Source organism: Callorhinus ursinus, unplaced genomic scaffold, assembly GCF_003265705.2.
Source record: "Callorhinus ursinus isolate GAN/ISIS: 27379988/994484 unplaced genomic scaffold, GSC_fseal_2.0 scaffold15, whole genome shotgun sequence".
In the NCBI taxonomy this organism is placed as follows: domain Eukaryota; kingdom Metazoa; phylum Chordata; class Mammalia; order Carnivora; family Otariidae; genus Callorhinus; species Callorhinus ursinus.
The window spans coordinates 14,840,184-14,865,113 of NW_027397077.1; the positions used below are offsets into that span (position 1 = coordinate 14,840,184).

Genomic DNA, 24,930 nt, shown 5'->3' on the forward strand with positions numbered 1-24,930 from the left:
TCTGAATTCTGGCCAGAGGAATGTGACCTCAAATATCCTCCCATGAAAGATAGACTCTCTAGTCTCTCTCTTCTGTACCTGCTGTCCAGATACAGAAGATCCAGTAGAGGACTCTAAGGTCCTAGATGGAAGACGGAGGGGTGTAGGTCTCTAAATGACTGTGGGTGGTCAGGGCCCCTACCACTGGTCTGAATTGTGGCAAGAACAGAAAACAACCTTTACAGTGTTAAGTTACTGAGACTAGATTATCTGTTATAACAGCCTACCTGACTAATAAAGTTACCTGATTTATAAAACAGATTAATACAAAGGGGGCACTTTAGGAAAATACACTGAGGATTCATGTGTTTGCTTTTAGAATAGCAGTTCTCAAAGTGTGGTTAAGGGACTCTTCGTTCTCAAAGGGCAGTTTGGGGACCCTTGAAAGTCTCCAAGACATTTTCAGGGGCTCTGTGATGTCAAAACTATTTTCAGAACAATACTAAGATGTTCTTTGTCCTTTTCACTCATTCTCTTGCAAGTACACAGTGGAGTTTGTATTATAGTATTTCTGTAATAAGATGTATTATACCAAAAGAAACTGAATACAGAAGAAGATATGAGAATACACCTGTTCTAGTTAGCCAAACATTAAAGAGATTTACCAAAATGTAAAACAATGTCACTCTTTGTTGTTTATTTATTTTTTTGTTTTAGAAAATATAGGTATTTTATGTTGGTTATTCAGAGTTACTTATGCTAACATGTAATGGGGTTACTATTTCTAAATAATAATGATCTTTTAAATTTACTTTTAATTTCTAATATGGTAAATACTGGCAAATATAACTCACATAAACAAAAACTCTTTGGGGTTTTCAATAATTTTTAAGTGTGTAAAGGGGTCCTGAGACCAAAAAGTTTAAGAACCACTGTTTCACAACAAGTATGAGTATATCTAAGAGTCACATCATTCTAAATAAAATAAACCCATATTGTTAAAATACAAGAGATGGGAGAGGGAGGACCCTCAGCTGACCCCTAGTAACTGAAAAGCATAGTGTCTAGGACATGGTAGGTGCTAGATACATAATTGTTAAATTAATACGCTGTACAATGGTGAGCATATCCACATTTAAGAGTGTTGTGATATTTGAATGAGACAATACGTGTATGTGTTTGTGCATATTATCATTGTTTACAATTATTCACTATCACTCTTTTCATGTAAGATGTTTATACATCTCCACCCTACTGACTTCATGTTTGGCTGCATGACCTGAGTTGGCCAATGGGATGTAAGCAGAAATAACATGTGCCACACATATCTGAGAAGAAGCTTTAAACTTAGTTGTGTGGTTCTGCTCAGACTCTTGCTCTTCTGCCCTTGTCTCATGAGGAGCATGTCCCAGATAGGGGCTGTTTGTCGAGTACGGGTTCTAGAATGAGAAGACACAGAACAGATACATAGTTGACCCTCATCTGCAGCTCTCAGGTAATATGTGACAGAAATACATAAAACTGTTGTAAGCCACCTTAGCAAACCTGGCAAAAACAGTATGAAATGAGCCTAACATTCTGTAGATGCTCAAGAAACCTAACCATTCTAATCAGTGCTATTATTTAGCTAAAGCAGTACTAAAAAACTGTTGCTTTGTCTTTGAGTGACTGCACAAAGCAGAGCCTACCCTGACTAAGGTAGTTTATACAGCACCATTGACATAACCTCAGGATTCCAGGTAAATGAAGGACATGACATAGGACAGAAGTGGCAACAAAGTAGCTCTCACTGTAACAAAAAATTCTGGCTACCACCTACCCCTAAATACCACCCACTGGAGGGGCTCAGGAGTATCTACAGAGGTCACTGGTAGGTGGCTGAGAAACGAAGAGGTTCTGAGATGACTGAAAAATGCCCAGACTCAAAGGAGAGTGCAGTGGGTCTACCAGCCCGTTTGCCTGACCTGACCACACCCTCTTCTCAGGGAGTCTGCTCCAGCTTAGAGCCTCTGAAGCTGAAACCGAAGATGAAGCAGCTGGCTGAAAGCCAATGATTGGCCTGGTTATAATCCTGATTATTCTTCAGATCTTTGCGCTGGAGGATACACCGACTGAACGTGGTCCGACAGTGATGGGTATGGGAGTTGTGGGGGCATTGAGGGAGCTACTGGCAGCCATATTTGCCCATGCGCATAATGACAAGCAATCAGAGAAAGCTGGTCTACAGGATGAAACAGAACAGAGCAGACTTACAGGACAAGAGATGAGAGAGGAGCTGCCAGAGAGAGAAATCAGTGACAACTTTTGCCTCCAAAGAGACCTATATCAACTTGTACAGTGGGTTCCATAAGATCTCTCCACATTCTTCTAATACTTCTCCTTTTACTTGACATAATTTAAATGGAGTAATGTCCCTAACAACCAAATGATCCTTAAAAGTAGTTTTTTTTTTTTTTTAACCTTATCTTGAACACGGAACACAGAATTAAACTGATTTCTGGTGGTTTGTAGAGGACAGGGGTTGGGGAGGAATAGAAACCTGGATTACAGTAACAGAATTAACTTTCTACAATGGAGAGTCCAAAGTACTTGCAGAAAAAACTTCGCTTTCAGAGTGTCAGAAACCATGATTATAAAATCATACAACATCTTTACTTTTTTCCAACGCAAGCACTAAAAGGCAGCAAAGATGCTAGAGAGTCAGGAGTTCTGGATTTGGTGTTGGCTTTCCTCCAAGAAAATTAGTGTCTTGAAAAATGTCACATCCCCTTTCTGAGTCTCAAGGTTTTTTTCTATAAAAAATAGGGGTTGGGTAAGATTTGTAGATTCCCTACAATAATAGAGAATTGAACTTCTAAAATGTTTTAAAAGTTTATGCTAACACATCAATTTCTAAAATATAGTGAATTTGTACATTTTATTGTAAATCACTATGTTTATGGTAGAGCAATAATCACATATGGTTTTAAATAATTTATTTTCCAAGTTATAAATCAGTGGCACTTAAGCCTTAGAAGAAAGGGGATGGTAGTACCTATGTATAGGAAACAGAAGAGCTGTTTCTATTTACTGCTAACAAATGTAACCAACCTCCAACTATACTGAGGATTTCGTATGACTGTCATTGTTTCAGTTTATTATAATTGCTTTTTAAATATGAAAGAGATAGAAAACGTAAGATCACTAATGTGTTCCAATAAGAAAGGGCAGACTACTTGGTTTTAATTAAAGTTGTCTGGGAGTTTTGTTAGGGGCTTATAATCAGAGTTTTCATTGATAAGCCAAGTGTGATGCTCCTTAGCTTTAATAATCCAGCCTTGGGAACAGGTATTTGCATAGACTCCTACCCACAGAGCCATTTTGAGAAAACTCAAGAGAATGTATTTCTCCTTACCTAAGTTCTTCTGCCTTTCCTCATTCTTTGAAATAGTTACTATCCTGCCTGTAGAGGTGTAGCTAAGAGAAATGCAGTTTATATTGAGCAGGGCAAATAAAAAGTTAAATTAAGTCTCGATCAGTAGTTTTCCAGGAACTAAGTGTTGAGAAGAGGAAAGCCGGATACTGTTCACCTGCTTCTTACTCTAATTCTCATTTCTTTTCCTACCTTTTCCTAATCCAGGAACCACCCTGACAGTATACCAACACATTTCAGTATATAATATGATATAACAAGGGTTACTGAAGACCCGCCATGCACGCAGAATTCTTCTAAGTGCTGTGGTGATCACAGTGATGAATAAGTTGTCCTTACCCTCAAAGGAATCACATACACCAGTACAGGAACACTGAATGGAGAGACCAATTGCAGCCGGAAGAGTAGGGGAGGGTGCATGGAGGATACATATTTGGGTTTGACCTTAAAGAGTGATTAGGGTTTCAAAAGGTAAAGAGACAGGATCAGGTTGGGTGACAGCAAATGTTAAGAGCATGTGGGGTGTTGTTCAGCAACCAGAGTGTCTATGGCAAAGGGAAGGAGTGGAAGGAGTCATGGAGGGAGAGGTGTCTAAGGTCGGATCCAGAAAGGCCAAGGGTGCCCAGTGACCACCAACTCTGTAGGGCTTGGGTGGTGGCAAATCTGATGGCTTCATGGATATAGGATGTCTAAGATCGAAAGCGAAAACTTAAAGTTCAAATATTGATCATTTAAAAATAACAACAAATGTTAAGAGGTCCCGGCAACAGAAGATTTAAATGTAGTTGAAATTTGCAACGTCAGCTTTATTTGGCTATGTACTACTATTCAGTTTTAAAAAGAAGCTCGAACCATCTCAGTGGACTTCAGCCTTTTGAGGGAGAAACAGCATCCTCTGTTCATATAAAACATATAAACACTGGCATCCCAAAATATATGTAAAACTGAAAAAAAGGGAGAACAGACTGTTCTGTTTGAAGTAATAGAAGAGACTGACAACTGTATAAAAATCAGCCCATCAGACACTTTTAAATGTTCTTTCCAGTTACCTCCCAAACTTCATTTCAATGAATGGAAATTCTAAATAGAAGTATCACCATCTTACCAATTTTAAAGCACCCATATTTTCCTTCACTTCTTTCTCCCAAAGAAGTACACCACACCACAAACTGAGACCAGCTTAAAGGAGTTTAACAATGCAAGGAATCAGAAATTGCTGACAGAAGGAAATGAACTTTTACTACATGTGTGCTACGTACCACGTACTATGTTACATCTCTGTGAACAAGGTCCAATGAAGTCTGCGCCTGCCTACTGGCAATAGCTGCGCAATGTCTTTTCACATGGGACTTAGAAATTCAAAGTTCAATGATAGCTCCATTGGGACCAAAATGCATTAGCCCCTGAAGATCTTGTGGTCTAGTTGGGGTACACAGTTGGTTGTAGCGATACATAAATAATAGGGCCATTACGTGATAAATGCCAAACAGATTTCTGTGTAAGTGCTGTTCTAAGATATGTTTGTGATTTACTACATATATTTCATTCCACCGAAGTTATTTCTGTGAGTCCAAATAAAGATTCTAAAGTACTTGTCCATCTAAGTAAGAAACTCTACAATTTAAGGGAAAAAAAATTACAAAAATCAGGAATGCTAGAGATACCAGCCTTCCCCACTGGGGGCTGCTCCTTGTAATTATTACTGGATGACTTAATCAAAGCCAAATGATGTCATAAATTTTCATGACATATTTTAATTGCTAACAAGGAATTCTTCCATATTAAAAAGTTCTAGAATGCTCCATTAATAAACACTCCTAAATTATTATAAATTTTATAATGGGGACTATGTAAGTCCCATAACGTACATATTGCATTGTACTTTGTAGATGTTTAAAATTATTTTATTCTGAGTAACTGAAATAACTAAGTGCCAGAATAAAAATAAAAGACAGTGAGAGAGGGGCGCCTGTGTGGCTCAGTCGGTTAAGGGTCCAACTCTTGATTTCGGCTCGGGTCGTGATCTCAGGTTGTGAGATGGAGCCATGCATAGGGCTCCATGCTCAGTGCAGAGTCTGCTTGAGATTCTCTCCCTTTTCCTCTCCCTCTGCCCTTCCCCCTGCTTGTGCTCTCTCTCTCTCTCAAATAAATAAATCTTTAAAAAAAAATACAGTGAGAAGAAAAGAGAACCAAACCAGATGAAACACTTCTCCTGACAATAAAAAGTGAGCTATGTATCAATGACATTGAAGAAACCACCTCTGCCATATCAAAGAAGTAAGGGCATTTGGAAGATACGTGATTTGCTACGAGTCATCTTTTATCATCCCTGGTAGTGAAGGAGAACATGGGCAGCAGTAAACAGCAAAGGCCTACATCTTATACCTTAAGCACTGGAAATCTACATGCTTTATCTATTTTTCCCAAGGCCTGTTTATTCACAGATGAACCTTCCTGTCCATCTGTAGTTCTACACTTGGCCTGGTCACCTGTGAGTCCCTTCAAACAAAAGCTCTGAAGCCAGGAGTTCCTATAGTTGTCTTTTTTTTTTTTTTTTTTAGATTTTATTTATTTATTTGAGAGAGAAAGAATGAGAGATAGAGAGCACGAGAGGGAAGAGGGTCAGAGGGAGAAGCAGACTCCCTGCTGAGCAGGGACCCCGATGTGGGACTCGATCCCGGGACTTCAGTATCATGACCTGAGCCAAAGGCAGTCACTTAACCAACTGAGCCACCCAGGCGCCCTACAGTTGTCTTTTAAATAAGTCGCTAGCATCCATAACCAACATTCTTTTCATGTTTATGCTGATCACTTTCTTCCAGACAGAGAACCTGCATGAGTCAGTAGTCAAAAAAAGCTTTCCCATCTCTCTTCAGGGACTAGTACCATGAAACTTCACAGGGAAAAGAGACATGCCCAACTTGTCACAAAATGTTTTAGAAGAACAGAGGTACCTAGGTGGCTCAGTCGGTTAAGTGTCTGCCTTCAGCTCAGGTCATGATCCCAGGGTCTTGGGACCGAGGCACACGTGGAACACACTTCTCCCTCTCCCTCTGCCCCCCACCTGCTCATTTTTTTCCCCTCTCTCAAATAAATAAAATCTTTTAAAAAATGTTTTAGAAGAACAATCTGAAAATTAAATATCCCAGCACTCTTATTTAGAGATATAAAAATTATAAACTGACTATGCAGTTACCGTTGGCATTATGAATTTAATCCTTGTAATTACTCAATAAATAGGTATAAATATCACCCCCATTGTACAAATGAGGTTGTGACACACAGAGGGCTCAGCATCTCGCCCAGGGTCTTCAAGCTAAGACATGGCAAAGCCAGGAAATCCAAGGCTGCAAGCCGACCCATCACAGGACTCTGACTTATGTCCTGATGGTGTTTAGGGCAATAATTTAACTGCACAGCACTCTAACAAATGTATGACCTTTAATTATGATTTTACAGAGTAAGAACACTTCCAAATATTTGCATATGTGCAATTTTTCTTTTGCTAGTATTGTGTTTTAGCTTTCAGAATGTACCTAGGTTATCTAAAGAGGACTGTCAAGATACTTTAGAAAAGTAAAATGAACCAAACAACCAGAAAGAAAAGATTTCTCAAAAAACATTTATTTAATAGATAAAGAATATGGCATCTGATTTATATACCTACCACATGTGTTATCTAAATCTTCTACACAAAACCTATTTTAAGGCATGCAAATTTAATATATTATGAAAGACACTATGCAAAGCATCTTAAAGTGCTCTCCTTACTAGTGCATGTAACAAAATATACTGATTATGCAAGTATATTTAATTGGATATAATTAAAATAATGAGATTTAAATACTGATGATTTTAAAAAGAAAAAATAGAAGTTGGAATTAGCCATGAGACACATTCAAAATGTTAATGAAACTTGCAATGTCATGACTACTTTAGTACTCGATACTCCTACTAGTTTAAAAAAGAGCAACACCTGGCCATTTTTGCCAGGTTCTAAACACATAGAGATGTGACATAAAATATTTTATTGGATAATAGAATACTTGGCTCTTGGATAATATCTTTTTTACACATCACTTAAGAGATACATAGCAACCACTATTTTCTTCAAAGAAAGGCATCAAAATGACCAAAAAAGATAACATAAATTTTCCACAGGAAGAGTTGTGCTTGGTTAAATGGACACAATCTCAAAAGCTCTTGCCAATGTCATTCTGATGTAAAGATATCAAATTTAGGTATTCTCTCAACTCTGGTGGCTTTAAAGTGGCTGAAGATGACAGCTGGCATGTGAAAAGACAGGTCTGCAGCTGTGAGGCCATATTCCCTTCACTTGGTATAAAGTTTCAAAGAGGTCTACTGTCCCCAACATTACTCAAGAAGAGACAAGAGCAAAATTCAATAGGGTAGAAGGACCTGAAACTTCTATTAAACTTCTCTTCTGACCTCTTTGTCTAGCTCACTAGCAACAATACAGAAAAGGTGATACATGGAAGACTTTTATTAAATTACCTTGAGGCTAAAGCTTTGTTTTGTGGGGTGGGTATGTTTCAATTTTCCATTTTACAGAAATGTAAGATTAAGCTTTAAGATCCACATGGACCTAAACCTCCTAAAATTTCTTAGGAAAAAACCCAACATCGATTAACTCTGACAATTAAAATAAAACAAGCTCATATTACCATTTACCGAAGAGGAAATTGAGACAGAAGTTAAGTGCCTGGCCCTAAGGCATATAACTAGGGGAATACAGCAAAAGGATAAAAGAAAAATTCTGGAATGAGCATGCATCATAAATCTTAGATGGAATTCTAGGTTAAAATCATTAAATTCTACTCAGATATAAATTCAAATTCAGAATATTGGAATGAGGACATTACAAAGGATCAGTTAAAATTTGAAAGGACTAGGGACCCTTTCAGGGGTTTCTCTCTTTTTTTTAAGAATTTACCTTATGAGATTCCAAATGGAAGTAGTACTCCAAACAGCTAAAGTCTCAAAATGTGAACCCTTCTGGCAATAATATTTCCCAGGACCTGCAGGCTAAGCATCCCCAACCTCTACAAATAGCACATGATGCCCAACACCAGCTTCATAGTGCTTTCATCCCATATCCTGAAAAAGCACTGGTTGAGATGAGTGAAAATGAGAAAAATAATGTCAATTCACTAGAGGCATTAACAGTACAAAATGTCTCTCAGAATTCATTGAAATAATGACAAAATCAGGATAGAGAAAGGAATTAATGCAGCTCAACAATATTCAGTAAAGTGAATGCAATTCCTGTAAAAAAATGTAATATTCCAAAATCATTTAGTGTGATTGGCAGCATCAAATATAGCAAAATGGATTTCTATTTCAAGATGCAGTTGGTTCTTTTCCAAGAGCTCAGGTTCATGGTGTTCCTCCCGTGCACCAGATGTCTGCCCCCAGGCTTTGAAACGCCTAACAGCCTACATAGGGGAGCCACTGGCTTCCCACTGCCTTGTACCCATGGCCTTGTACAGAAGAGATCACAAAAGGAAAGAATTCCCCAAATCTGCTGTGTATTAAATCATTTAACTGCAGGTCAAAGAGTGAGACATACATAGGTACACTAAAATACTTTGGAAATGACAACTACAACCAATGCTAAGAAATAAGTAAAAGTGAGTTTATTTTTTAAAAAGTAAGAGAGGGGATTTTATGTTGTGGGTGGACACCAAAAGAGAAATGAGAGAACTGTGTTACTTTACTGCTGATATATTATGCATTAGTACAGTAAACATTCCCTTTTCTACACCTAGAATGTAATGTGTTTGGATAACTGCTGGTCGGGTTATGAAGCTCTGAAGAAAGAGGAACATCTCAGAATGAAAGACCTTTCCTTCCCAGAGCTTTAATGATAGCACCGTATTTATTACAGGAAGCCCCTACAAAAGACATAGAAGGCTTAGCACTTTTGTCTTATACAGGATTCAAATAAAATATCCCTACCACATATGTATGTATATATAGAAAAATAATATTTTCAAAAAAAAAGAAAAATAATATTTTCAAGTATGACAGCTTGGCATGGTGGTGCAGAGCACAGGTTCCACATTTAAACTGTAAGTCTGAATTCTAGCTCTATTTTTTTTAAGATTTTATTTTTTATTATTTATTTGTCAGAGAGAGAGAGAGAGAGAGAGAGAGAGGGAGAGAAGGAACAAGCACAAGCAGGGGGAGTGGCAGGCAAGTGGAGAAGCCAGCTCCCCGCTGAGCAGGGAGCCCGATGCGGGACTCGATCCTGGGACCCTGAGATCATGACGTGAGCCGAAGGCAGACCCTTAACTGACTGAGCCATCCAGGCGTCCCTGAATTCTAGCTCTAAGAGTTAGTAGGTCTATAACCTGTGGCAAATTCCTTAACCTTTCCGGACTTCAGTCTCCTTAATGGTAAAACAGAGGCAATAATTATGACTACTGTATAGGTTCGTTCTGAGGGTTAATTCAGCTAAAACAAAGTGTTTGGGACAATGTCCAGTATATAGTAAGTGCTTAATAAATGTGAGCCTTTATTACTTTATGTTAATTTTCTCATTTAATTCTTATGACACACCTGTGAAGTAGATATAACTCTCAACCTACGGGTGAGGAGAGTTAAGTAATTTGCCCAAAGTCACACGGAGGTAAAACAGGACTTGACAATGGATCTGTCCAGGTCCAAGATTATGCTCATACTTCTACCTAATACTTCCCATGTTACCTACAGGTCCTGCTCTTATATCATCATAACATTTATCAAGATGCATTTAAATTGCCTTTTAACTGATTTTTTCACCCTTAGAATAAACTCTTGTGAGGACAGAGACTGGGTCCTGTTCATTCATTTCAGTCCATTAGTCCCCACCGCCCACTAACCCACATTTCAGAGCTTTTGTGCCAGGCATTGTTAGGTCCTGGCATATCACACTGAGTAGAACCCACAGGTCCCTGTGCTGGTGGAACTCAAAATCTACCCCCAAAGACTGATAACCTAAGCACATAGAATTATAAATTGGTATAGTTATAAAGAAGGAAATAGAACAGGGTGTTAGAAAAGATCTTAAAAGATGAAACTCATTTAGTGGGGCAAAATGCAAAAAGGCCTTTCTGAAGGGACACATAAACTGATGAGAAGACTTAGTAGGAGCTAGCAAGGCAAAGAAATGGGGATACAAACCACTTGTCATAGGACCCTAAGAAAAGACTTCTTCATCTGATGTGTGAGGAAGGGAAAGCTACTAAGGCCAGAAAGGTACCGGTCTAGCTGACAAATGGTGAGCTCAGGGCAGAGATGAGATATGATGAGAAGAGAGAGATGACAGACCAGAACACACAGGACTATCAAGAACTGGAGAGAGTTTATCCTTGGTACGATGGGAACTCCACTTGGTTTTTAGAAAGGTCATGCTCGCTGCAATGTGGAGACTAAATTGAAAAAAGACAGGAGAAGAATCTGGGAAATCCACTGAGATGCTCCACAGCAGATGAGGGGCCCTGTGATGGCAGTCTGGGACCAGAAGGGAAGAAGTGGGGTAGGAAAAAGTGTACAGGTCCAACGTGTATTGACCTTCACCCCTAACATGCTGCCTGACAAGAATAGGGATTCAGTAATTTGTGGACTGACTGACTGACTGAGTGAGTGATTTCTCAGGCAGGGCGGCTGCTGGTTCTAAGGCATCCACTAACCCACAGACACATGACCTCCCCCTGAGCAGTATCACCATCTAGTGGAAGTGAGAGACACAGGAAGATATTGAAGAAATGATGCTTACATTGATAATCCAGCTGACAAGACTCCACTTGTGAAAACCTCTTGTAAATGTATCTTTGTGAAACAAAACGCCTCTCCCATTCTGACAATGGAAAATTTAAGAAGCCAGATATCTTTCTGCTATATGACTTTCCAAGCTTGTTAGAGAAATGTATTATTTAAAACAGCCCGGAGCTATGCTGCTAGAAACACAGTAAAACACTAAGGGTGCTGAAAGAAAGTCCTCTCATTTAAAAAAAAAAAAAAAAAAAAGCTGTAGTTAGACAGTCTATACTCATTATTCTATGTTCTTTCTTATAAAAATATGGTCTCTGTCATTACTTCCTAAAATGGCAAAATATTCTGATTATCTATTAGCAACAAATTCAAATTCAGAGTCAATATTTTTCCTTAGAATCTGCTAAATTGGGTGCCTGGGTGGCTCAGTCAGTTAAGCGTCTGCCTTCGGCTCAGGTCACGATCCCAGGGTCTTTGGATGGAGCCCTGCATCGGGCTCCCCACTCTGCGGGAAGCCTGCTTCTCCCTCTCCCACTCCCCCTGCTTGTGTTCCCTCTCTCGTTGTGTCTCTGTCAAATAAATAAACAAGATCTTAAAAAAAAAATAAAAAAGAATCTGCTAAATTCACAAAGTCAGGACAGTGAATGTTTTCCCCATGTTATTTAAAAATTTTGACCTTTTGTCCATAAGACATTTATTTTGCTAAAATTATAAAACTAAAGCCATTTGAAAATGCTTGTCCACGTGGTTATGACAACAAGAGAATGAATCTATGACTATAGTCGAATGAATTCAAAATCTAATAAATAATCCCATCACTCCTGAAAATGTTTTCCCATCCTTAAGTTGGCCAAGATGTTCATTAATAATAGGGTAATGAAGGTGTAGTCGGGCTTACTTACATCAGATGCTCTTTTGCTGAGACGAAGTTAAACCTAACATACCTGTCAATTTCTCAATAATTAAAAGCTTTAGTTATTACTAACTTAGTTAAAACAGTATCTCGCCTAGGCTAGGGTGATAAGCTCAAGTATCTGTGGGCACAAATAAAGCTTAATTTTGCATAGGCACAGAATGCTCAACATCAAGAGTCTGCTCCAAGGTTAAGCCGAGCGTCCTGCACAGCTCTGATCAGAAGGCCAACTACCAGTGCCCCTGCCGCAGCTTCTAAAGACTCTCAGAGCACAGGTGGTAGAGATCAGAAGAAAAGGCACTGCACTGGATTTCTATATAAGGAACTTAATAAGTTTAAAAATAAAATACAGTTTGCCTCCTTCCATTTGGTAGGAAACAACTTTCTCCTACATTGGAAATAAGTCTTTATGTGGTATTCTCTGTACCTTCAGAATGCCTTCAGGGTCTTGAAAATGCTTTTTCTGCAGAACCAGGGAAAGATACATAAGAGCATCAAATAGTGTTTTGGTGCTGTTACTGTAAGAACTGGTTTAAAGAATTATGGTAACCATGGCAGATGATAACAGAAAATCTTGGAAGTTTACTGAGGTTTAAAGTTGAATAAAATGAAGGTATATATTGTTCCATCTGTCCTTTCTCACTCAAGAAAACAAGATTGTATATTATCATCTAAAATTTGTATTTTTCCAGCATACACACAAATCACTAATAATGCACAAAACGAAGACAAATGAATAACCTCAAATTTATGTTCTTCTCACTTTATTAAGAAAGCTCTTCCTTCCTCTCAGTTACCAATGTAACTAGTACAAAATTACCTTTATTAATAGAAAAGTCATTTATTCCAGCTGGAAAATAAAAGACTAAGATTAGGCCCTGGACAGCTATTAATTACAAAGAAAAATGAGAAAATAGCATACCTTAAATCTAATGTTTTATTAAAAGTGCAAATGTATTAATGAAATCTTGGGCAATATTCCATTTTATCTGAACGCATAAATCAAATGTTATTTTCTCACAATCATCTCAGATAACAGACAACCCAACTGAGTTAAAGTTGTATATTCTCATTTTTGCTAAACAATCTGTTCATAGCAAGGCTATTTAAAACAAATATATTCCAAGCCATTCATACGTCAACCGATATTTCTAAACTAAAGCAAATAACTTTAAAATGAGGTATTTTGATCAATTTTAATCCAAATATGGTTTTCAATAGCAGAGAGTACAAAATCACCCCTCATTTGAATGAAAATCTCACACTTCGGGATTATTTGTTTCTGCATGTTATAGCCTGTTTATTGTGAAATCCACAATCCTTTGATATTTTCTTAAACAGATGAAATTTGCCTTCTTCCCTTAGGGAAATGCCAGACTATAATGATATTTCAGAAATACAATTAAATTAGTTTAATTACTTCATGTCAACTTGATAAGTCACTGCTCTTTAATGCAAAACCTGCCACTTGTAATTAATGACTGTCCATACTGTTTCAATTGATTAAATGTCTAAAACACATAAAACATTGAAAGAAGTTCTGTATATCTTACAGCAATTCAGTGGAGAAGTCTTGTCCCAGGGGTATGTAAATCTGAAGTACAAGAAACCTCTGGATCAGTCCAACTAGAATGAGAGGGGGAAAATATACATTCATATGTTCAAACCATTTATATATGCATATAAACCAACACAATCACATACCATCAACAACCTGAAGCTTTTAGCGTTTCAGTAATATAGTACAACTGTAATAGCACTGCCCATAAGTTACAACTTCGTTATAAAAGCAAAAAAGTTGATGAAAATCAAATCAAACTCTAACAACAAATGTTGCCTTTTAAAGTCCCATCTGTGGGCTTGGTGAAATTTTTATGAAAATTTAAAAAATAATTTTTTACTTACTATTTTTATTAGGTTGCAAGAGAATGTACACATAGGACAGCATTCAATAGAAACCTATAAAACTGAACTACAGATTCCCATCAAGGCAGCCATAAAAGCATGTGGCAATTATTTTTATCCACTGACAGTTTTAACTGAACTAAACAACTTAATAAAAAACAATAGATCAAGAAAAACAATTCTGATTATGACAACTACAGCTGAAGGTTTGATGAGCCATATCTAGTTCATGATTCTAAATGTGTCCACAGTGAGATGGATGGAGGAATATATTTTCATTTATAATGCCTTTTGTTAATTTAACATACTTTTAATTAATTCAGTGCTCACAAACTGCAAACTGCTTTCATTTCCCATCACCAGCTTCATCTGAATTAAAAATATCTGAAGAAAAACCAACCCCTACGGCACTTTTGATAGCTGAAGTCTACAACTGTTTCGAAAATCAATTGATTTTATATTATCTCTTCAGACCCATTCACTTAATTCCTTTTCTCTTAGGTTTTGAACTTTTGCTGGATCTCTCAATTATGATGCTCCTAATGGATGTTTTAGAATCACTTCCTCCTAAAACATGCCTTTTAGGAACTTATTTCCTCATGTGGGACTTCTGTAGGAAATGGAAATGTTCTGACTTATCTGTGAACCTCTCCTACAAATCTTACAGTACAGGGCAACAGGAGAGGATAAAAGAAGGCTACTGGTCTAAAATGCATATTATTTTCTATTTATTCCAACTCAGTAGACTTAACAAATTTAAGTATTTCAAAGTAACAATATGTGTATGTTTGTTTGCTTGTTGTGTGTGTGGGTGTTTTAACAATACATGTTTGGGTAATCTACATGTATGTTCTGGTTTATAATTCCTTTGGTAAACTGTTTTGCAACATTCCTGAACAACTTAAATAGTTCCTACATTTTACCCAAAATTTAGTTTCTACAAAATAAACATATTTGGACAAGTCTGCTTAATATCTTTTAAGTCAAACATACAATGATAACTTTTACTTATAATGCTAAGCTTACAAACTGCTCCAGAGAGCCATCCATAGAGTAGTAATATAATGGAAATAGGGGATAACAGGCTCTGACCTTTGAAAATTCTCTAGGGGGTGCCTGGGTGGCTCAGTTGGTTGGGCGACTGCCTTCAGCTCAGGTCATGATCCTGGAGTCCCGGGGTCGGGTCCTGCATCGGGCTCCCTGCTCAGCAGGGAGTCTGCTTCTCCCTTGACCTTCCTCCCTCTCATGCGCTCTCTCTACCATTCTCTCTCTCTCTCAATAAATAAAAATCTTTAAAAAAAAAAAGAAAAAAATTCTCTAGGAACTGGATTTTACCATATTTATGGGAAAAGCCAATGAGGCAACCCTGAGTTCTGGACTACAAAACTAAAGTGAGATACCAAAATGAGGCCAACTTCAATAAATCATCATTAATTTCTCCCCTGCATCTTCCATTGATTGACCCTATGGCGTTTTTCCATTGCACAATGGCCTCTGTATATAGAGCTGAGACAGCACCTGGATAAATGAAATCAGTCTTTACAAAGGTCCCTAAGTTGTGTCACCAATCTCACTGAATCAGCACAATTTTCTTCGAAAACAATGAGCTACGCTACACATACAGGGCGTTTTCCTATGAACATTTTTAGATATGAAAGACACTTGCCCTCAAAAAAGAAAGTAATTTGTAATTCAACTTTCTCACATACAGAAGCCCTAGTTTCCAAAAGGCTTCACTTCTAAGATTAAAAGAAGTATGACAATACCATATGGTGATGATCTGACAAAGAAAAAAGTACTTTAATAACATCTGACATACACTGATCCTGTGTGTCAGAAATGCTAAATAAACTCTATAGTAATATTTTTTCCAGTGGCCTAGTAAATTTAAACTGACTCTTGTCTACATTATATTGAAAATCACTAAGTAATGCTGAATGTGAACTACTATTAGTCAAAAAATGCCCATCAAGTATATAAAATTCATAAAAATTTAGTCTTTTTACTGAAATATGCAGGTTTCTGCAGTTTCATAATCTGTTCTCTGCTGAGATAAACTACCTCTATTTTTAAGGGGTCAAGTCCTTTTTTCCTTTGAATCTTTTAAAGCGCATTTAACTGGTAAACACCATCAGGTTTTTAAAGAGTGGTTTTATACTTGCTTCATTACAGCCAGTGACAGTTGTACACCAACATACACCACATGTACATCTCACAATTGTTTCATTGTCCACGAGTTTGGGATGAGGGCACAACACAGTCATCCTTTACAGGTGCCCTGCCAAGTCTGAAGTGCAGTGACTGAAGCTACTTCCTGCTTCCTAGCGCAGTCCCGGCACGAACAGCACATTGAAGTGCACCTCTCCCACTTCAACCCAGAAGACAGGAAATAGGTATGCCTCTATTCTGGATCATTCCATATTCCTCGGGCAAATCAGAAGATCTCTCTGGGCTCTTTTCCTTTCATGTGTAAAACTGGGCTGGGCAAATTGGGTATATGCCTCATAGGATTATTTGTATGAATTAAATTAGATCATTCAAAAAAAGACTTATTGAGCATCTACTACATGCCAGACTCAATGCAGATGTTTTTGTAGTGAATAAGACAGACACTGTCTGTGCTCTCTTGGAACCGATATTCTAGTTTCAGGAAGGAGAAGGTCAGGGTGCAATGAAAGTGTATAATCCTTGGTCACTGGAGGGAAGATGAGTGAGGGTTTTCTGGCAGAAATAACACTGGAATTCAGCCGGGAAGAAAGAGCAGGGGTTGAGTGGGCGAGGGAGATGAAGGAACAAATATCATAGGGAGAGGGAATACTCCACCATGTGATGAAAAAAGCCATGGTGGAGTGCATGAATCTAAAGACATAAAGGACTGGTAGCAACATAGAAAGGGAAAAGCAGCAGGAGGTGATTCTGGCAAATAGCTAGGATCTCAATCATTCAGGGCTAGGAAGGCCATGTGAAGGATATAGGTCATCCTAAGATCAATGGGAATCCACTCATATATTCATTAATTTATTCCACAAAGATTTACTGAATGTCTACTATGTGTCAGGCACTATACTAGGTGAACAAAATAGACTAAATTTCTGTGCTGGGGGTGCTTACCTCTGGAAACTGTGAGAAAAACAATAAAAAAAAACCCTCTAAGGAACAAATAGCACGTAAAATGGAGATAAGTACATGGGAAAAAGTAGAGAAAGGTAAAAGGGATCAAGAGTGTGTAAGGGCTATAAATTACAGGGCAGGGTGGGCTGTCATTGAGAAGACATTGTAGTAGAGGCCCACAGAAGAGATGGTGAGCCACGCAGCTATTTGGGAAAAAACAGCTCTAGGCAGAGGGTTACCAGCTTGTGCACAGGTGTGAAGGTGAAAGGGCACCAGGCTACGTTTGAAAACAGCAAGGAGACCGTATGGCTGCAACAGAGTGAACAACAGCAAGAGTAACAGGAGATAAGGTCAGAGAATTAAGAGGGTACCAGATACCATAGGGTCCCACAGATCTTTGGTTTTCACTCAGAGATGAGACATTTTCAGTAGTGGAGAGCCTTACATTTGCAAGTATTGCTCTAGCTGTGAAACTGACAACAAACTGTAGGGAAGCAAGTAAAAAAAAAAAAACAGGTGGGCCAATGAGAAGACGAATGCATGAGATATTCCAAGCATGAGATGTGGTGGCACTGGCGGCGACAAAAAGTCGTAGTCAGACTCGAAGTCTAACCTGAAGATAGAACCAACAAAATCTTCCTGATGGACTGAAAGAAGAGAAAAAAAATCGGCCTGATTGAAGTTTTTTGTCAGAGCTACTGGAAAAGACAGGTTGCTAACAACGGAGATATGGCTATCTGTAGCAGCAGGAGTGGTTTGTAGGGTAAAGCTGTCCAGATAGAAATGTCATCTAAGCAACTGAAATTACAAGTCTGGAGTTTGAGAGAGAAGTCTGATTTGGAAATACATTTAAGCTGGAGTAAGAAGAGATGGTATTTACATCTATGAGACAAGCACCGATATTCAAAGGAGTAAATACAGGTGGAGAGTATCAAGGGTCAGGTCTGTAGGCATTGCAATATGAAGCTGGGCTGGGGAGAGAAAGAACCATGAAAGGAAATTAAGAAGGAAGACCAGTGAGGTGGAAAGAAAACTCGGACGATGGGCATCCAAGGAGGATGGTGTCAACTTGTTAAATGTTGCTGATACGTCAAGCACGATGAGGGCTGCGAATGAGCCACTGGATTCAGGAATACAGAGATGACTAGGGACCCTGACAAGAGCACTACCAATAGAGTGGTGAGGTCAAGATCGTTGAAGGGTTTTAAACAAAGCAGGTCATAATGACATTTATTTTAAGAATACCAAAGTGGGAGTGGGAGTGGGAGTAGGTTGGGGGGGTGGGCCTCATAAAGATGACCTCATCTTCATCCTCCAGAGCAGCCGAAACTTAGATAAACACAAGGCTTCAGGGATGCTGATCCCAAGAGACACACCTTAAGATTCAGATGCCCCTGGCAGAGAAAACAATGGATTCAAATAAGAGCCTCAAAAAGATTAAGCCCTGGGGCAGACCATCCAAACGACAGATTTTTGTGTGTGACACTGCTGCATCTCATATGGGCAGCTCCACAGCATGATCCAGGATGAAGAGCAGCATGGATTTATTTGTTTAGTTGGCTAATCATTTACTTAATCTGCTTATGAGGGCGAACTGGTTACAACTAGAAATTATAACCCAAATTGTGATAGTTTCTTAATGTGGCAAAGGTAACAAACTTATTAAACACCAACTACATACGATATACCAAGTTAGGGGAACAGAGTGCAAGATTCCTGCGCTGGAGAAGTGCATGATCTGATCATCAATATCACGCTTTCCTCTGTTTGATAAGATGTTATGTAAAAAACAAACAAAACTCTGACATTTAGAGATGCTCAAATATAATTCAGAAATATCACCATTTAAAATGAAAAGTTAAACATACTTACTTTCATCATTTAGCTTTTTTCCTAACTACCTAACATAGTGGGAAATACATACGGGGTACCTAATGTCAAGTTTGCATAAATAAAGTGGATGTTTACTCTTAAAATAGGAATACCTAATGGTAACTGAACTAAATTTAGAAATGTTAACGGAAAACCAATTCTCTACTCAAGACATGACATTCAATTTAACAACTTCACACAGAAGGTTGTTTTACACAAGTGAAAACAGCTATAAAGTTCTGTTATCAAAAATTACAAATAATTAATCTTAAAGGTTAGTACAGGGCAGACTCTATAAACTGTTTCATTTGTTACAGCACCACACATGCTACCGAAGAGCCAGATTAATTTTTAATTATAGGGCATTGTACAAGAAATACATTAGAAGATTCTTCTGTTTCTTCCAATTAAAACTATCATTTTTCCTTTTACAAAGCAATTACAACACATTAAGCTTGTTTTATTTCTAAAAAAAAATCTTAGATAAATGTAGGAAAAGGGTGCTTGTCTTTAGTCACTTAGCCTTTGATAGAGGGGAAATCTTTCTCAGATCCAACTGAGAGAGGTTACCAGAACTGATTTGATTTTATCAGTAACATGATTATGTGCATAGATGCTAAGGGCATTGCACAGAAGGATAGGCCAACCAGAGAACACTGGTTTAGAACAAAGGCACATTCCCGCAAATCAGATGTATCCATCTCACAAAGTCAATATCCTTCAAAACAGATGGACCATGTCTCCTGCAACAAGAATAACCTACAATTTCAGACATATTTTTCTGGCTCATCTTAGTTTACCTCATTTATAAGTATATAAATATTTGTGGAAATGAAAAAAAAAAACTCTACTGTTTAAAAGGAACTACGAGGAAATCATGACTTTTAAAGTGGTAGTAAATTAATAATGATCTCAACAAAGATTACTCCTTCTCTTTGAGGTTCTGTTTTATTTTAGAAAGAAACACTGGCAAACTATTTTAAAATTAATCATCTTCCATCTATAATTTCTATGGCTCATTTTACATCTTAGAAATCTAAATATGCATGCAGTAGTGTGAAGTGGTAGATAAAGCAGAGCCTGTGAAAGTTGAGAAAACCGAATTAAAACGAGAAAATCAATTACCAAGAACAGGTCTTTTCATAGCACCTGGTACACAGTAGGTGTTCAATAAATGTTCTTAATTACTAAAGGAAGAAATAAGGAAATGATCAACATAAAAAAAAACTGGTTGCTTACATTTAATAAATCACCTGAAATCTACAGTTAATACACAGGATAAAGTTGATGAAAATCAGATGAATTATTTTGAAAAATTATATATCTTAAATTGCCATCAATTTACTCAAAGCCTAATTTGGTGGCAGAGCCTTGAATCTTAACCTCAGTTCTCCCAATAACTGGGTTTCTGATTGTAAATTCAGGTGATTTTTCAAGGTCCCTTCTGCTTTAAAATGATGTTCCTAATTTCCAAAGTAAGAAAGAAATGAAAATCTACTCTTTGGGTTTTTGTTGAAACACATATTTGTATTTATATTTATACATACTAGATATTAATATTCTTGAAGGTATACAAGTTGATGTGTCACTAAGTAATGCCTTCTATGGTATTTCACACAACTTTTTTCTCACAGATTTTTTCTATAATTTAGGAAGTCCTGAGTTTATTTCAAAGCTTACCCTTAATTATCTGATTTCTTGATGAGAAACCAATCTCAGTGTGTTTATTGTAAAAGAACTACTATCAGAATTAAAAGAGTTAATAAATGTGAAATGCTAGGGAAGTCATAGGCACACAGTAATTAATAAATACTGTTACTATGATAATCAATGGCTACCAAATAATTTTCTAAATCTTCTTAAAAATACTTCTAGCCGTGCCTGGGTGGCTTAGTCAGTTAAGCGTCCAACTCTTGATTTCGACTCGGGTCATGGTCCCAGGGTTGTGGGATCGAGTCCCACATGGGACTCTGCACTCTCAGTGCAGAGTCTGCTTGGGATTCTCTCTCTCCCTCTCCCTTTGCCCCTGCTTGCTTGGGCGCTCTCATTCTCTCTCTCTAAATAAATAAATAAAATCTAAAAAAAAAAATACTTCTAGATTACGAATCAACAATGAAGTAAAATACATATATATATAACTTAATATATATTTATATAATATTTATATATACATGAAGCCTGGCATAAGGTTAATTTCTAAATTAAAAACAGACCTATCACTTTAAGTTAACAGACGCCAGTAGAAGCCAAACTAATGCCTGTGTGCTAGACTTAAAAGTGTAACTTTAAAAATCAAATGTTAAGCTTTAATATCAAAAATCTTACTTACGGATTTGCTTATTCTCCTTTGGTAATTGAATTTTGTTTGTTTGGCTGCTGCCTTCCAGGACAAACACAAAACTTTTAACTTCTTTATCAAACTCCTATAGAACAAAAATAAAAACAGTGGTAATTGGAGCATATTTTATTTGGCTTCTATCATAAAATTGGAGCTGCAAACCCATAGGGGAAAAAGTCCCAGATTCAAATGACTTAAAAGTCAGGCCTTGATGATACTCTCACCCTGAAAACTGCTGGGAACTGGATACAGAAGCCCCACTATATCACTTGATAAATCCTCTATCATATCAAGAAACTCTTCCTCCAAATGATAAGAAATTCCCTAGTTTCAGGGATTCCCAAGCTAATTTAGAGTTTCCAGAATTTAGTTACCCTTCCTTCCTTTAATCAACATATTCCTGTCTAACAGCACAGGCTGAACATCACTCCATGTTACCATATACAAAATTACCTAACCTATGTTGTATCCAGTCCGCAAGTTCCTGGGTGTCTGGCCATGGCTCATACGAAATTAATCATTGCCTTATTTTACTAGTGCTCTAACCTGAAGTTCTATATGTCATCTACTGAAAATCAGTACTAATTAAAGTGTTACAATTAAGGTGACCTTTTTAAAAAACTATGGTAGGAGAGGGACGCCTGGGTGGCTCAAGTCAGTTAAGCATCTGCCTTGGGCTCAGGTCAACATCCCAGGGTCCTGGGATCAAGCCCCGCACTGGGCTCCCTGCTGAGCGGGCAGCCTGCTTCTCCCTCTCCTTCTGCTGCTCCCCCTGCTTGTGCTCTCTCTCTCCCTGTCAAATAAATAAATAAAATCTTAAAAAAAACAAAAAACAAAAAACTATGGTAGGAGAAACGTAAACAGAACAAAACCAAACCTGAAAATAAAAAACCTCCTTAAACGTGACAGTCCGATTTCCATGACTCAAAGTGGTAATGTAAATGGTTATTTTTTCATTTTGAAGCAAATTCCCAACCTGAGTATAAAGACCCATTATAATATTTCACAGATCCTCCCAATCTTCCTCTCTGTATATGTTAAGAAATGCATTGTAACTAAGGCTGCTGAGCATTAAATACCATTCAAATAAATCTGTATTATATCCATCACAACAGCATCTCTCATGTATTTGAAATGAACACACATAGACTGACTATATCATTCTATCTATACACAAGTTGGGCATATACTTAAAACCTTTCAACAGCTTACCCAAATCATCAACATGGTCCATAAACCTCCACCTAGTCTAGTTGCTGCCTGGTTTTGCAAACTTCAATCTCCTACCTTGCACTCTTTCTTTTCTCTGTATTCTGACCTTAGTAGCCTTCTTGCAATTTCTTAAAAATTCTAAGTTCTCTCCTGCACAAGGAATTTGTATGTGCTTTTTCCCTTTGCCTGAAGCACTCTTGTCTCCACCAGGCCCACACAGTGCATAGTTAGCTCTTAGAGATCCAATGTCATTTCCTTGGGGAAGCCTTAATTACTTTCCCTGCTCTAAACCCTCCACATCACTGATCTCTCATTCACAGGAAGAGCTGTATGATTTTAAGCAAGTTGTTTACTCTCTCCATGACCTCAGTTTTAGCATCCAGAAAATTGGCATAAAGTACCTATCACACAAGGCTACTGTATAAATATATGTAATGTGCTAAAGCTGGGCTTGGCAAACAGTAAGCACTCAGTTAACAGTAGCTTTAAAAAGTTACCCACAACATCCACAGAAAGACGTTTTCCTCCCAGTTGAATAGGAGAAGAGTGAAAGAGAAAGGGATAGGGATGGATATAGGTTTTTAGGTCTGTTGGCAGCAGGCTGAGGTAGTTTCTATCTGATGGCATCAATTTTTCCCTGTGAAATGGGGCATGAGGTCTTCCAGTGAGTCGGTAAAGAGGGCCTGTACTTGTGGATTGGGGAGGAAGGGTAGAGAGTTGGGGGTTGAAAACTTGAAGATAATGGAGAAATAATCATTTGAGAGACTAAGAGAACATACAAGGAGAACTTTCCAGGTTATTCAGGTTGAATTTATAGTATTATTAATCTGAGAGGCTATTGATTTTTTTTTTCCAAAGTTACTGAGGGGCCCAGAACTCCGCTCAGAAAAGAGAGATGACTGGGGATTCAGACACGGTTGGCCTCTGCAAGGCCAGCATGATGAAAGGACAAAAAGCAAGGGCATTCAAGGTTTTGCTTGGGAAGTGACTGAAATCACAGACTCTGGATTCTGGGCTGGAGAGGAGAGGAAGCGAAGACAGTGAAAATATATGCCTAAATAAAACTAAGCACAGGGGAAGTAGAAAGGCCAATGGCCTCAAGGTCTCAATTAGGTTGAAGAACAAATACAGTGAGACTAAGTGAGCAAGTAGCCTTAAGAACCGAAGCTTGGGGTCGGAGAGAGATGTCTCAAGGTGTGTCTCAGTCATTTCAGGGGCCCTGCAGTTTACCGTAATAAGGTACAGGGTGTGACAGTGGGAACAGGGACTGACAGAGAGTGGAAGGGGTTATTAGTGATGAAGAAATCAAGAAATGAGCAGCTCAGGGTTTGGAGAGTTTCCTCACAAACACTGAAGTCACCTAAAACAAAAGCAGGACTCGGCCTACAGAGAAGGGTTATGAGCTGAGTGCCAAAGTCTTGAAAGGCCTGAGGAGTGGTTTCTGGGAGAGCTGTAGCCAACAGGGTCATGAAAGGGTTTTTGAATGAACAGTAAAAACAGTTCTGAAACCTTATCAAACCCTTTTTCTTATAACCTTCATTCTCCTTTCTTTCCAGGATTTAGGTGGCCCTAACTTCAAACACTTACTTTCCAAATCACGGATGGACTGCCAAGGATCTTCCATTTTGCTCCAGGATTTTTGCCCTGAGCACTAAAGATTTCAACAAATGCACCTCCCTGGAAAATAAAAACAACATGTTTAAATTAAAGTGAAAGACAATGCTAAACAGGAAATACTATCCACCACACAGCCTATAACCACTGTTCCAGGCAACTGTCTGTTAAATAGATCTGGGAGGAAACATTACTCCTGTTATTAAATCCTACAGTATACCTTGATTGTACTTAAGCCACAACCACTCTGATTTGGGTCATCCTGGATAAATGGTTTAGGGAAATTTTTTTTTTTAAAGAATGATAAACATTAAATTGTGCCATACAAACTCTACAGTCTCTCGATGTGGGGTTCATTTACTTGCCATGTATAAATCATGCTTACAAAACATTCTATTCATCCCTGACTAAAGGGTTTAAACTCAACTTTAGAGCCAGGCTAACAAATTCTGGTAAGTTATCTGTGGCTATAAGCTTTCCAGTCATACTGACCCAAGCTCTGATACCAGCTTTAACATTTATTAACTATCTGACCTTGAGAGTTATTTAACCTCTTGATTCTCCATCTGTAAAATGGGTTGTTGGATTACACAGGATAGTAAACATAAACCAGCAAACACAATACCTTGTATGTAGCAAGGGCTCAACAGTGCCAGCAATGATTATTCAAAAAAAGGACAAACTGAATATTTTGGTAATGGTTAATAAAAAAGCTTGGGAATGAGTGGGCATTGGGGTTTGATTCTTATTCTGAGCATTCCCATCTTTTTATATATCTAATATAAATTGATATGGAAA

At 37.9% G+C, this 24,930-nt stretch overlaps 1 protein-coding gene across 3 annotated transcripts in view; it reads right to left on the bottom strand.

Annotated features, from left to right (window-relative positions):
* LOC112834243 (protein CFAP20DC-like) overlaps positions 1-24,930 on the bottom strand; it is a 46,030-nt gene that overhangs the window by 19,111 nt on the left and 1,989 nt on the right. The window contains exons 2-5 of one of the 3 annotated variants that reach the window (XM_073901465.1): positions 24,106-24,195; positions 21,298-21,391; positions 13,634-13,706; positions 12,828-12,930 (exon numbers count right to left, since the gene is read on the bottom strand). In XM_073901465.1, the coding sequence (XP_073757566.1) occupies positions 12,918-12,930; positions 13,634-13,706; positions 21,298-21,391; positions 24,106-24,195 (270 nt within the window). In that variant the 3' untranslated portion in view covers positions 12,828-12,917. Of the gene's footprint in view, positions 1-12,827; positions 12,931-13,352; positions 13,458-13,633; positions 13,707-21,297; positions 21,392-24,105; positions 24,196-24,930 lie in introns of those variants that run through there. The other 2 variants (XM_073901464.1, XM_073901463.1) reach the window with 2 other exon arrangements.